The sequence below is a fragment of the Opisthorchis viverrini genome (assembly GCF_000715545.1).
Source record: "Opisthorchis viverrini unplaced genomic scaffold opera_v5_86, whole genome shotgun sequence".
Lineage (NCBI taxonomy): Eukaryota > Metazoa > Platyhelminthes > Trematoda > Opisthorchiida > Opisthorchiidae > Opisthorchis > Opisthorchis viverrini.
This window is the reverse complement of record NW_008751742.1, coordinates 1,391,950-1,407,507: the sequence shown is the minus strand read 5'-3', so window position 1 is coordinate 1,407,507 and position 15,558 is coordinate 1,391,950. Positions and strand designations below refer to the sequence as shown.

Sequence of the window (15,558 nt, the reverse complement as noted above, 5' to 3'; positions counted from 1 at the left end):
AATTGAACTAACCGTGGTGGGCATTGTCGTTTTTACACGTGCGCGACTTGTGTTGGCAGAACGGAGCTTATCGTGCCTTTAACTTTGTGGAAACTGTCCATTTCGTATCTCATTCCAACTTGCCGAAGCCGACTGCTAATTCTTCCCGTTGTCGTTCTGTGCCCAGCATCATGCCTCTCTCGCCTGATACACATCCTTGCTTAAAAGAAAACTTGTCAGGCTGTGGAGATCGGAGCCGAAAAGCAAATAAAACATGTCTAAAAAATCTGTCAGACAACTCTCACTCTCGCTCGATCGCCAGTGCAGTGAAAACCGCCACGGATACTCCTAAACGAAGGGCGCACCGATCTTCATTACAAAACTTGTCGGCTGTGGAGATCGGAGCCGAAAAGCAAATAAAACATGTCTAAAAAATCTGTCAGACAACTCTCACTCTCGCTCGATCGCCAGTGCAGTGAAAACCGCCACGGATACTCCTAAACGAAGGGCGCACCGATCTTCATTACCGTCCTCTTTGGATCTGAATTCCGTTACCGTTACGAACGATGGATCGGTTCAGACAATGTATTTTGGAAATATTCCTTCATCAGCCGTTCCACAGTCCAGTTGTGTACCCGCGCCGTTTTCACACGAACCTCCTGCAGTAGCGGTTAATCAGGCATGTGACTACAGTATTCGAATCACCTTGGAGATGGCCAAAGGTGGAACGGGTGGGTGAAGAATTCCCCATTCTTTTTTCTATTTTATTGGCTCTTGAATGTTAATAGCTGCGTATAATCCCAAATCGAGTCAGAAACGCCCGTTGGAATGAACGGGGACCCTTCTGTGCAGTCCACCTTCAAATAAATGTGGCTATTATTCCTCCAGTAATGAAAAGCATTATTGCTGCCTGTGATGACAACTCCTAATATTCCAACCGCTATTTGGATACTTGTCGGGCATAAATCGGTTTATCGTCTTTGTTCATTGTTTTTCAGTTCTGTCTGCAATATGTCTATGGGTATCAGATCTTTATATCTGGTGCTATAACGATTCCTTATTTGGAAGATAGCTTATTTTAGCTTACCTAGCGTATAGGGTTGCATTTTCTGGCCTCTGAGCTGACTGTAAATTTGAGTACGTCCGGCTGTTCCCAAACCTCGCTGTAATGATGATGCCGATCACATCTCGCTGAAGGTGATTGCAATCCTTGAATCCGCCGACGGCATTTGGCGCCAGTTCTATAGTTTTGTGTTATTTCGATCGGGTGATAGAAAAACAGTGAATGATGTGGTTTCTTGCTGTGAGTGCCGCTTTTTGATAGCATTACCAATGGTAATTTTTCAAATTTTTCTCACTGTGTATTGCAGTGGTCATTGGTCACCTAGGGGACAATCTGGCTCGAAATCTCATCATTATTGTTTGGGGAATGTACATCTGACGAAGCGTATTTTTACAGCAAGCGACATAGTTGTCGCGTTCCAACCGTTTTTCTCAGACAGCAGAATTTCACCCAACTCAACGTCGAGATGGCCCAAGTGGTTAAAGCGCGGATTTACTGACCGGAAGGTCCGTGGTTCGAACCCGACCTCTGCCACTCGACTCCCCCTGTCTAGGCCTGGGTGACCTGACAGTATCCTAGCCCTCGTCCTTCCTCCGGATGGCATGGCAGCTAGGCACCGGGTGTTACAGCTGAACGATTGTTATTATTTCAACACCAAACACTTGGTGGTAAAAAAATAAATTTTCAAACGAGGTCCGCAATTGACCGAGTCGATTCCAGTTATCTTATTTTCTCTTACAGTTAATTACTCGAGAGGCTTGCAACACCAAATCACATGACATAACTTATGTAATTGAGGAACAGCAGATGCTACATCCTCTATTAATGCAAGTTCATTCAGATTGCTGATCAGTCACTTTAAATGAACCGTACTCCGAACATCAATTCCTGTACTTCGTCTCACCTTCCCTAAAAAACAAGTGATTGTTACTTTCTCGATTTCCATTAGTTTGGTGAAGTCATGTAAGTGACACCGAATGAATGGTGCCGACATTCAGGGATTATAGGGCGTTTATAGAACAATAGGGGATACCAGGTGTTCGTTTCTGGTTTCCACTTACTTTATCGCTAGCAGGGCGATTTGGCCCAAGTGGTTAGAACGCGAACAGAAGGCCCGATATCTGTCTCTCGACTTCCCCTGTCTAGGCTTCGGTAACCTGGCAGTATCCCGGCCCTCGTGCTTTCTTTTGGTGGCATGGCAGTTAAGCACCGAAAGGATGCTACAGCTGAACAACCCAAATACAATATTTAACCATTGTTCGTTTTTTTTATTCAATACAATGATGATGATGATGATGCTGGAAAACCAGAGTGCATCCACTCAACCCTGCACTGACGATGTCACCTCGATTGGTGATGAAACGTTTGCAATCCAACTGCCAACCCCGGCGAACATTTCAACAACCAACCAGTTAAGTTCACCTATGTCCGCTCCAGGTTGCCTGGTGACCAGTACCACTGAAAATTCAACACCAGATCATATCCCGAAAGTGCATCATGCTTAGCTATGGTGCGATTTGTTTTAATCCATACGACGGTGGTAATAAAAAGTTGTGCACACGGATAATGAGTTGGCCCTCGCTTCAACATCTGGTTACCCAAGTGAAGTAAAAAGTCGGAGACAAATGATCTCGGTATCCAAAAATAGAAATGAAAGATTAGAGCACGAGAGGAAGGCATCCGAGTGACTAGGAGTAGGGAGTAAACACAGTAGACCATTGGTTTTGAACCAGTGGGAATTCTCCCTTCAATGGGGAGATGGAGACCGAAGCACTAGGGGCAGCAGCTACTGAAATGTCGGTTGTTACTTCGATTTACACATTGCTCAGATCTTCTGACAACTGCACTCACCTACTCCATTATTCTTGGTTGTACATTAGCTGCGTTGTCTTGTTTATTATTCATGGCAGTATAGTGGGGACGTTTGTTGGGAATGAAAGATGTGTCTCACTCTCGGTGGGAATTACAAGCGAAATGCCACACAGGTAGAACAGCAGCGTTGGCGAAAATAGCAGACTGCACTCTGTGTTTAAAATTTGTCTTTGTCGGGTATACACGTTCCATAGTTTCATACGCCAGCTTCAAACAGATCTACGGACCTAAACGCGATTACTGAACGAAAACATCAGCCGATCGACACGCTTAAAAACTAGCGGTAATTTTCTCGTCGCGTCACCATTCTGCACAGAATGAGTTTGCTAATGCTATGATAAACAGTTAGATTATAAGGGAGGTAAAAATCGCTCAGCTGTAGCACCCTTTCGTTGCACTACTGCCATGCCACCAGAAGGAGGCACGACTTCTGAGATACTACCAGGTTGCCCAAACCTAGATAGGGAAAGTCGAGAGGCGAAGGTCGGGTTCGAACCACGGTCCATCCGCTCAGTAGATTCGCGCTATTACCACTGAGCCATCTCACCCCCTGTAAGGGAGGTAAGCCGATAACCGAACAATCGACTGGGTTAACAAACTGCTGCATCTTTTTTGCATCATTATGTTTCTTGGGAAGCTTGGATCTTGAATGGAACGTGAAATTTGAGTACCTGAGGCAGACAGCTATCCGTCTGTAGCTTTTATTTACGCTAGTCTGCCTGTTTGTCAAGGTCGGAAGAGAGTAAGGCGGATGAACAAGTCAAGTTGACGAAATATGAAAATCTTCGTGTCACTCAGTGTTTCCTGGAGTTGACCAAGGGGCTGCCCAGCAATAAATTTACCGATTGTTTATCAAACCTCTCTGAAGGGATGACTACCCAGTCGGTCCCAAACACTTTCCAATTGATTGGAAAATGATCCCGTTGATTGACTTTCTTCCCAAAATATCTATCATGTTGGATTGCATCTGTGAAACACCGACGAAGCGAGGATATTAATCCAAGTTACTTGTTTCTTCGGGTCGATGAAGCTTGAAGAGAATGCATGGTGTGCAAGATCACTGAGTTCGTGCATGCGGCCATGCCATCTTCACCATCGTCATCAATGTGGAAAACTAATGCCTAACTGTCGCCTTGTCGATTTCGCGAAGGTCACTACCCATGGCTGCTGTTAGGTATCTGCAGTGCAATGGACAATCCCATCTACAAAGCGCATGATGTTAGCACCATAGTTTTCTCTAGGACTGGCCGGTATCATGCAACAAAGTTTGCTCCATTTGTCAGTTACTAATCGTGTGCTTCTTACTTACGTTTGTCCAGCTCCTAGGCCGGTTCGCGTGTATGCTGATGGTGCCTATGACATGTTTCATTCTGGTCATGCGCGGCAATTGATGCAAGCCAAATCCGCCTTCCCAAATACCTACTTGATTGTCGGTGGTGAGTTGGTTACATTTTTGCTTTGTATTCTACTTTCAGCCCGATATTTTTGCATACCTTGTGATGAACTTTTCAGTGACGGAGGCCTGTGTTAGATTTGACGTCAAGTCGTTCGCCTCGTTAGTTGAAGGATACTCCAATTGTCACCTCTTTAGTCTTGTTCGGTCCCGTGTATAAAAGCGTAGCAAGACAAACAACGCATTGTTTATTGCTGATTGAGTTGACACCACTATTGAACGGCCAAGGCATACGGAAAGGGGAAATACAGAAAGTGGTAGGTTATTCCAAAGTTGACTTTCCGAAAAAAGAAAAAGGCGTGGAGATCTGTCCAATAATGGGAATTGCGAGTTGGTTGGACGATTTGGAGAACGAAGGAGACTGTTTGGATGTGGGATCGATAGATGTTATTTTAGGGGAGCATTTTATGTGGTGGTGGCAACAGAATAAGTAAAAGGATGTTGCATCTCCCCGGAAGATTACGGGTTAAATGTTATCAGTTAGGGAGGGAGTGTTGAGGAGGAGACAATTAGTACTTGTCCGAACTTGATCGTGTACAGATAGCTAAGAAGTGAGCTGAACCGCAAATATTACAAAAATATTCTAGCATGGAGAGAAGTTGGACTTTACACAAAACCGATACTTGGGGTGACAAATAACTTGAAAGACTCACTTTCTTGGAGGCAATTTTCGCAAGGTGTATTACATGAGCAGACTTAAATGGAGGTGAAGAGTGAAGAATACGGTTGGCAAACAGGGAGTTGCAACTGATAAGAAGAATGGTGGGAAGAGAAGATATCTTTGGAAGACGTATTGAAGCCGGGAAGAGGTTGTCTATATACAGCAATAAAGTAAGTGGACACTTGAGAGAACTCCCTCCAGAAGCACTTCTAGCACGGGCTTCTCAAGAGGGATGCTAATCCTGTCTATCGTGCTTGGATGTGGGCCATACGTAAAAAGCTTGGCGAGGAGGTCAGGACACAAAATTTGATAAAAGGTTTTCGGGACATTTCGATATACATTAAGCTTGGTTTCACTGACGTAGTCGAGCACGGATCACCATACGTATGATGCCTAAGCCGGTAAATCCTCCGTGAAGCAATTGCACCTGAATCCGTATTGGGGATCACTAAGAAGGGTGATATTTTCAGGGTCTTGCAGTATTCGCTTTGCGGGTTTGTACAGTGCATGGGGTTCTCTGGTGCTGGAGGTACTAGTCTTGACCAGCGTAACCTGTCGACTATACTTGGTTCATATATTGTCACCAAGCAGGTGACTTTTTCTAAGGACCCTTTGGTGTGCGTCAGCACGACTGAACCGATATATCTTTGGGTCACCTTTCCTAACGTTTTGGGAGCACCGTGGTTAAGTAAAAGGATTTCTTTATAATTCTAGACGTGCTTGCAAGAGTCTTCTTTTGGTGCTGGTCAAGTTTTCGTAAATTTCCCGCTGTCTCTCTTACAGTGGTGATTCATGGAGACATCATCCTTAAGAAAGCCTATTCAGTGGCACTGTTTTGAACTCAAGAGGGTGTGACACACGAGCTTCCCTAAGAATTTGCATTTGGTGTGCATGGTAACACTAGACAAAAACGCTTTAGAAAGATGGTATCACGTTATTGGTCCGGTCTTTGAGAGGTTGAACAACCGCCACACTCCCTCTGCTGCAAAATCACTTTATAGCTCCTCGGAACTCCCAACTGACTGGTAGTTGCAGTTCTACTTTCACGAGCTGGCTGTGGAGTTCACTACTCTTTTTATGCGCCACTGATGACGGAGTGGAAAATTATGCGATAATCCATCTTCACTGTGAATTCAAAGGTGCTAAATAGATTTTGTCGTAAGTGGGGAAGAAGGATGCTTATGGTGGATTATCACCAGCAAATGCCCTATGTAAAACTAATCGTCTTTGCAGCGCATAAGGCGTATCTTATCACGCACTGCAAATCGAATGATAGTTTGACAATTGAAGCTATGTTGTGGTCATCAACCCATTTCCCGAGTTCCAATTTCTGAAGGACATAAATCATTTATTCCCTAAATTAGGCACCTAGTGTGTTAAGAAATAGCACCATATACAGAGCGTCAAAATATCTAAACGTGAGGCTGAAGTATCAGGTGCGGCTAGATCACAATTCCTCTAAAAACTGCCATCAGTTATCCTCATGACAATGCAACGACACCCTGTTTCATCTGCTATTGAGGGCGTCACTGTGCGATCTCACTAATAGTCTCACATTAGGAAGGTCAAACGTGCGATTGAGTGAGTGCGACTGCTGAAGATGGTAACTGACCATGAGGTCAACTCAGCTGAAACAGAGACGCATTAGGCGATTTCAGGCACGTCTTCTGAGTGAGAGCATACGAGAACATACCTAAGTGAAAATCTGTAGTTGAGTAACTGACAGGGATAGTTAGTTCATGCTCTGACACGTCCCCTGCTGTGACCTTACCGTATCAAAATAGAGATTTTATGGCAAGCTTTTAGCATATCACTGTAACTCAGTTTCTTTTAATAATTTCCTTGAATCAAGTTGAATTGGGATGTATATTTTTGAGGTCGAAGTATGGAGGTCACACTAACGCGTGTTACTGTTCTGATCAGTATCTGTTTGTGTGTCCGCATACACCTGCCCAGAATTTGTTTTCTCGCTTTGTGTGGAGGAACGAAATCCCATGGACTGTGGTTTTGGCGCAGATCAGACCTCATCATTGATAAAAATGATATCCATATTGGTTAGAGGAGTCAAGATATATAGGAATTAAACTCGGGAATGAGTGCCAATCGTACCATAGAGATAGCCGTTACAGGGAGGGTCGCTAGGGTAGAGAGCGAGTGCTGTGCTTGTTGAAGTCTGATTGAATTACTTGCTGCTGTTTCGGAACAAGAATGAAGCAGTTCCAAGGAAGTTTGATAGACAGTTAGTGGTTCTGATGCGGAATCCTCGTCAGGACAACTCACTAAGTTACCGGGTTCGTCGGTTTGATCAGGGCAGATGGATAATCACGGAAGTTTAATAGACAGTTAGTGGTTCTGATGCGAAATCCTCGTCAGGACAACTCATTAAGTTACCGGGTTAGTCGGTTTGATCAGGGCAGATGGATAATCAATCACCAAGAGCTATGACAACTAGCGGAGTGCACAAGTGTCGAATTTCGGTAGCCAAAGTCTTACAATTGAAGAGGAGGGGGAATTACATTGGTTGTTTTTCAGGTCCAGAGCTTTTCTGTTGATGATTCTTCCCGTTTGTTGTGTGTCAATTAACAGAATATATGACTTTCGATTAGGCAGTGGGAAGATCGAGTTTTCTTTAGGTTGTGCTTCGTAGTAAAAATCCAGACCACTTTGGCTGATAACTATGCATCGCCACATGTTAACTCAGATGATCTAGACCGCTTTACGCACACTCGCGGGCTCTGTGTCCTCTGCTCTGTGCAAACCAGAATGCCAGGTGATCTCCGTCACCTCCATTGTTAGGCATTGTGTTGCACGTCTTAGTAAACGTTCCCAAACTTCAACATTTTTCCTGTAGGGCATGAACATCCTGTTTAAGTCTTTTGCTCCCTCTCGATATTCATCTCCGTTTTTCTGTCCGTTTGTTATCTCATGTTCACTGAATTCGCTATGAAGCACTTCCGTAATCTGCCGTCGCATTTGATTTAAATACACTCCATGTTTCTGTCTATCTGCGGGTCGTTCTTTAACTTCACCATTGCATAGCGCTGAGTGTTACCCTTTTGGAACACTGCCATTCGGTTGGCCGTATTTAGGACCGTTCAGATGACTTCAGATATCACTGGTCTGTATGGAATACAGCCTCCTGTAAGTCTGCACATGGGTATCGGTACTCTTTTTTTTACCTTCTTTCAAATCACAGTTAGACTATGGAGATGGCCCAATGCGTGTTGTCGTGACGTCCACCAGAACGTCTAATTCTTGCACCCATTTTGTCACGGGTGAATGGAATCTCATTCAGAAACTAGTCGGAATAATGACTCCATCACATATTGGTCAATTCCAGACACTCACTTGGCGATCATGACCAGTCGTATGCTCACTATTTCTGGTTGGAATGGTTTTGAAACCCCCTTTGGCGTCTGATCTGCACCAGTGTCTTTGTTGTATCTTTGTTGGTACTTCTGTGTTTTTTATTCATTCAGCCGAATAAATACCTGATACACTGGCGTGCTTAGTTGAGGCTAATTATCGGAAAAATAGGATAACTGTTCATGATTTCCGTAACCGTTTCATAGTAACCGGTCGCTCTACACTGGCAAACCTCCACAGGCGCGAGTGAACGTCGGGGTTTCACGCAGCTCACATTGAGGTTTCAATTCGGCGTATTGCAAGATGTTCCATCGGGCACATAGCAAACACCTCCCCCCCACAGGAAAGAACGCTACGCAGAAAGGAACTCTGATATTTCTTGAGAGGACTTCACACTAAGTCGTGACCGATGGCAAACACTTTTGTGAACACTTTAAGGAAGTAACCATTTTTCGGAGAGCCTTTCTTTGGCAGTGTTCAAACTCCCGTCCTCTTGATCCCGATCTCAGCTGATGATTTATACACTTTTTTAAAACCCTGGTTTAGGTGGATAAATCCACATTGTGCGCAAGCGTTCTGTTTCTTGTTAAAATGAAAAGATCGATGACACTATCTCTGTTTCTCGCGCTTACTTTATCGAGCAAGCTGATCGGCGAGTACACAACTTCATTCATTTCTGTGATGTTTATTTCTTGTTTTGGTCATCATGACTAGTTGTTTATCATGTGGTTTGACGTAAACACTGGTCACTGTGACCATAAACATCCGCATCATCTGCTGCACATGTGTTTTCTATGTATCTAGAGAAGTGACTTGGTCAAACTATTCGCAAGCCACACCTCTATGGTCAAATGCGGCGGAGTTGGAAGTAAGCTGTTCGAAACGGTCGCGAGATAGTCGCTAGTTTTTCCCCTGATTAAACATTTCGATTAGAAACTTTCGATCACCCATCGAAGGAACATAATTAAAGCGTCACTGTGTGGTGCAGCAGTGCCGCACATCATCGATGGGCGTATTTTTCAACTATGACGGTCCATTGCCAAAGACTGAAGGTCACCTCTTCTGTTAACTATTTGGTTGTTCACACCCACTTTGGTATTCATAGGGTATACATTCATGGGAACATCAGATATGGACAAAACGACCCTACATGGCTTCGGGATTCCTAAGCAAAGACGATTTTAACTTCACGTGGTGAAGGACAACTGGAAACTCGGTCACTTTGTCACTCCAGGAAAAATATGGTATACTCATTTATTAGAGTAACAAAGAATAGAACCTGAAAATGATTCACACAAGAGTTAAAACAGACATTCCTGAGAGCGAATTTGGAATGGCAAAGTGTGATAACTTCTGCGGAACATTTCAGAAGTCTGTGGAAAACAAGTTTTCCTGGGTCATTTGGTTGCAGGTAGGTAGCTGGGTGTTTGTTGAGAGCTGTGTTCGCCTTAACACTGCAACAATGTTGCGGACCTGTGGGCTTTTCAGTGCAAAATCCAAACTGAAATTATTGTCCCACCGCGTGACGGGGCCGTCTAACGTTGGTCCTTTGAAACCTCTGAAGGACTTTACTACTTGTGGTAAAAGTTACAGTACGGAAGGTTTTGTTGTAGGGATGTGAAACATGGCCTCTGTGAGCACGCGAACTGCGACGTCTTCAGGTATTCAATAACCGTTGTCTCATGCAGGCTGGTGCCTAGGAATCCGCAGGGAAACAAATAGAAAACGTGTGTTCGTTTGTGCAACAGTGCACCACGCAACAAAACCCGAGCTGACTTGGTCAAGTATTGCGCATGATTACTCATCGTCTGTCGAAACGAGTCCTGTTTATCGTGTTCAATTGAATGTGTCACAAGCACTTTTGACCTTGTATAGGGTATAGGAGCGATCACGAAAAGTCGGGAGACTGTCGGTGTGACTTCTCTCCTAGAGTGAGTGAAATAACCATTGTTGCCAGTCTTTGTATTTGGTTTTTCTGGTTTCCTGCTAGTAGCTGTTAGTTCTCAGAATAGACCAACTTTGGCTGGCCCTTTCAATCGCGCTCATGAAGGGAAGATCAGCCGCACTGTGCGATCCAATTGTATCCAAGTGAAGCTACTTGTGAGTAGCTTGTAATATATGTTCTAGAAGATGCAGCGAATCCAGGTACGATTATTTTGCGCCGGCGCATTAGCATTACCGCGTGTAAGGTATTCAGAATGCGAATCCCATTAGGCCCGTGGATATCCACTGGGAATTTCCAGTTTAGAGAAAGAAACTGAATCTCAGCATCCCGTTACTATGGACCGACTAAAATAATCGACTAGGGCAGTCGAGAACTTCAAATCAAGAGTAAGTTGGTTCCAGTTATTTCAATTAATACCGTCGCCAGCAACGAACTTTTCAGCTATCATGTCCGAGGCACCGAAAATTCATTTTTCTTCCCGAATCGAAAGTACCATCTATGGCTACCGGTGCTCTATTCGGTTGTTTGCTAAGGCGAATTTCTAAACCCCTGAATTCTCCGAATCGGGCAACTGTTGTTGTTGGTGTGTTGTTACATCGAGTCGGACGAACTGAGGATTCAGATCTCAGTGATATGACAGCGGACGAGTTGGCATAGTTTACCGTTTTGTCTGTTGTCATCAGTTACATTCCGCTGTTTTCATGAGACTACGTCTAACGTCCTGATCTAATGAATGAAGCTGTTTCCCTGTATGTTTTGTTTTGTTTTCGCTGTGAAGTTGTCATGGAACTCGACGAAAACTACGGTCACATTATAATCTCGTGGACATTCTATTTGGCTTCGATCGATGCTGACGCCAGTTGAACTCTAATAAGTGTGCACCAAGTATGACTATCGTGTGTGATGGGCTTCCGCTGCATCCACATAGCCACTATGATTTAGCCGTCATGTTTTGGCAAAATCGTGCGTCCGCATGTATTCTTATCTATGTATGAGCAATGTTAACGTGTCCATGAAACCATGTTTGCGTTGCACCACTTAAGGTGCTTCCTTTTTGCTCCGTCGTTGAGTGGACTTTCAGTGCTCACGTGTATCACTTCCTGCACCGTAACGAAAACAAACATAAGATGAGCCGAATTACTGAATCACGAGTGATGTCACGTCCATACCGTTTTCGGTTCCAGAACTTCAATGTCGGGCAGACATACTGAACTTCAAGAACTGTATTCAACAAGACAATTTTACATGACCGCTTCGAAGAAATCGTGCATATCTCAAGATCTCACCTCTGTCATTGTTTCCATTTATATGATGTGCAGAGGATATACACTGGTTCTAGATCCCACAGTCTCATTCATCCATGGTGTTAAAAATGTAGGTGAAACTACCTCCAGGTTTCCACTGAAAGCTCCTGAATCAAACTAACAAGAAATGCCGGACATCTCAAGACCGTACTCAATGATGGCATGGGTGTCCGCCTCAATGTTCGGCTTTATTATTCGTCATCTCCCCACCCACAGATCACACCATCGGTGCTGCTCCCTTGTGGTTGCTACAATGACTCCCGGGCCAACCGCACTATATATATATATATATATATATATATATATGATGTGCAGTAACCTATCTCGGCCCAGACACACTCCTTTCAAGGGATCACTTCTACGCCCCACGAGCTTTAATCCTGGATTGATGAGTGAATTCTCCTCCCCTTCAAAGTGGACTATTCCTACTGTTATCCAACCACTTTTCCTTCAGAAATCTGCCCGTGCGAACACAGTTTGGCTGTGGTGAACTGGAGTGTACAAAAAAAACAGACTTAGCCCTACTAAGTATCTTCATTTCTTAATGAACTTGACAATTATACTCCCCGTACAAATGGCTAGTCCCATTACTCACATGCAATACAACAAGCTTTGCAATGTTCCATAGAACATCATTCCAACGGTACACTTCGTGTAGTCAACGCTATAAACATTCCGACGTATTGTCAGCTCAGTCGGTCGCTTAAAACGCATTTGTGGGACTGAATTGCTAGATTGCTAGAGGTCACCTCATGGGGAATTGGAGGTGCTTGTCTCTCAAAGATGGAACGGAAATTGGCTCAGTCGAAAAGGCTAAGTTAATTCGGAGCTGTTGATAACTACCAATGTTAGGGTCAGAACGTCAGTGAAAAATGACGAGACTGCAGTCATTTTCACACTGTTTCCCGAGGGTGCATTTGTAGATCACATACCTCTCGTTTCTCGCAATCCAGAGTCGCACCGGTAAAAGTATAAGGGATTATTCTACCTCCGTATACCTCTTAAGTCTAGTAACATCATACAAGTCCGCTTTGTTGTATTAAAGTTCATTGCGCGTGCTTGGCCATGCTCTGCTTGAATCAGGAACTCCCCTTACAAGGCGGCATTTTTCAGATAAATAAAAATCCGTGGTTATGTTAGTTCTGATGATTGTTGGCACCTTCCGAGATTGTTTACAGATGTGAACTAGTTTTATAGCTGGAACGCGGAGCGTTCAGCTCAGATCGAGAGCTCATTTGCAAAAAGGCACACTGAGTGCTTATAGCCGGAAAAATACATACTGCTCTTAATCGCTTTCTCATACACATAACCATCCCAGATATATTGACTTGTTATTAGTACTAGGAAAATTATCCAAACGCCGCCGATCCGATTTGCCCGAAGCAAGTTTTTTTCGTGACAGCAATCACGTACAAGGGTCACATTCAGTTAGGTAACACAAAGGGTGCTTTCTCACCTGCAGTTCGAGTGTATATTGTAGATAATTTGAAACGACCAGTTAAGGTGAGAAAAGATATGACTACGAATAGAAACTAACGTCAGCTTGATCCTAGTGCATCAATGTATGAGAGTTTCCGGCAAATTTAGGTCCCCAGTGACTTTCCATGTTTTTTCCCCAATTGCGCAAAAACCATATTTCAGAGGAGGTGTAGCAGACAAAGATTGCATACCTACCATTCGGCTGTCACAGAAAGTGTCACTTTGATCAGGTTTCTCGGGCGGTATCTCTTATGGGGATAGCTGTAAATAGGTTTGGCCGATTGCTAGCTATACTCCTGAACTTTATGCCTCCTTCAGATATCCAAATTTGGAATGTCAATGTCATCCAGGTCAAATCTGGATCATTTCGACCCATTTTGTTCAACTTTCAGATGAGCGAAATGTGGCTAGGCATTTTCTGATTCTCATGGAAGCTTATGCTCGGTGTTTCAATTCACCGTCCCCGACTGAGCACACCTTTGTTGAAATGTCCCCGTCCCACTGCTGGACAAGCACACAGTGGCCCATTACTTCCTCTCAGGAAGAATTTGGCTTTTAGAACCATTAGCTCAATACATATATCAGCCTGAATATAATTTAAAAATTTAGAGCAACCTATCCACCGTTCAGGAAGTAATGGTAAATAAATGGATGGCACAGGAATATTGACGTTTCTCTTCTGTCAACTTGATTCGAAGCAATCAGGAAGGTAGTAGTTTTTTGGTACCATTTATGGCTCAACTGTTTTATTGCTTTGGCGGTGTTAGAAAACCAATCGTTCATACGCGTGACCATTTCAAGTCCATAACCTTAGGAATTCACTGATGATTTGTAACGTGTGAAGTTTGACAGTTAGAAAGCTAGACCAATCGGGACATTACATGTTTTCACCGACTTTATGTGAAACAACTGACTACTCTGGTGAATCGATTTTGCTGAGTAGTGTTGACCTTCCTTCTCGACAAAGCCGCTGAAAACTTCGTTCCTTCCATGCACAGAAAATGCTGACTTTAAACTATCCGATTCGCGATGGGCGAGCGTCTTTTCGGTCCGAGCGAACGTTTTCATGATGTAGTAGAAAAACGCTTGGGCGAGAGAATGTCAGCATTGAGATTCCGTAAATGATTCGTGGATGAGATCTATTGTAGATACGAACAAGGGACGTTTAATGGAGTTTGCTCTAAGATTACGTACGGTTCATCCCAATCTTTCCGTGACCTCGGAGGATGATACCCACAGTTGTGCACCATTCTGGGACGTTTCGGTCACGCCCAGAGTGACGGGTCGACTAGACGCAGTATTTATGCGAAACCCTGTGATCTGGACTTCACACGCATTTACTGAAGTACAAGCGAAACGCCGTGCTAACCTTACTTAGTTGAGCGTATAGCAACTTCCCTCGGGCTCTATTTGTCATGAACTCAAACTATTAGCCGAAACCTTGGGGGAGAAGGGATACTCACTGAGGTTCCTCAAACAGCACGAAGTGAGAGCCTAAGCAGCTGGTTATGAGACTAGCGACCCGAACTATCATTTACAATCCATAACATTCTAAAGAAATGTAACACAACAGGACTGCGAGTGATTAGCCATATCTGAGGGTTGGCATCACGTCCTTCCAGGAGGTAGAGACCGATTGACGCCAATCTACATTGTATATCAGTTCAAATGTAAATGAGGAGAAACCTACGTTGGGAGTACTGATGAATGGCTCATCTCCAAACCGAATGGATACATTCCGGTCTGGATGAACAGAACCATATTTCAAGACCGAACCTGGTACCCGCTACTGACGGCAGTTGCCGATATCATCAGTCAGCTTTAAGTATCTTATCATACTATACAGAGCCGCGCGTATTCACGTTTGCGGAGGCGATCACCTGTCCCTAAATTTCGGGCAATTTATACTCTCTCATATCTAGAGAGACGGATGAAATTTCCAGAGCGATCAAACCTAGCGTTCGTCGGAGTGTTTCTGGAAGTCAGTCTAAGTGCAAAGCGCTTCCACTGGAGCTACCTTTAATATTCTTCTTACCTAATCTCACACGAAGAGTTCCTCGCTCGTGGCTACCAAGCAACTTGTGGCGGGGATGGTACCTCTTAGACGGAGGTGATTTGAAGTATATGCTGGTATCGGGCCGTGTAGAAACTCGCTTTTCAACTTCCTTGTCACCTTCGGCATTTTCCACCATCTATTCTCTCTTATATACCTCCTAGATGGAGGTGATTTGAAGTATATGCTGGTGTCGGGCGGTGTAGAAACTCGCTTTTCAACATCCTTGTCACCTCCGGCATTTTCCACCATCTATTCTCTCTTATTTGTCTGTAAGGCAGTTAACATACGTTTTCGTCTTCACAAAGGACGGCCCCACTATCGTCTGAAATGTGTCCAATACTATCTCCTGGCACGCTGTTGGGATTCATGATTTCTTATCC

General features: G+C 44.0%; 1 protein-coding gene across 1 annotated transcript in view; it reads left to right on the top strand.

The window, feature by feature from the left end:
• The window catches only part of T265_04913 (hypothetical protein), a gene marked incomplete at both ends in the record, with an annotated part of 46,730 nt that overhangs the window by 9,016 nt on the left and 22,156 nt on the right, over positions 1-15,558 (top strand). The window contains one exon of the mRNA XM_009169773.1: positions 4,146-4,350. Coding sequence (XP_009168037.1) covers positions 4,146-4,350 — 205 coding nt within the window. The remainder of the gene's footprint in view (positions 1-4,145; positions 4,351-15,558) is intronic.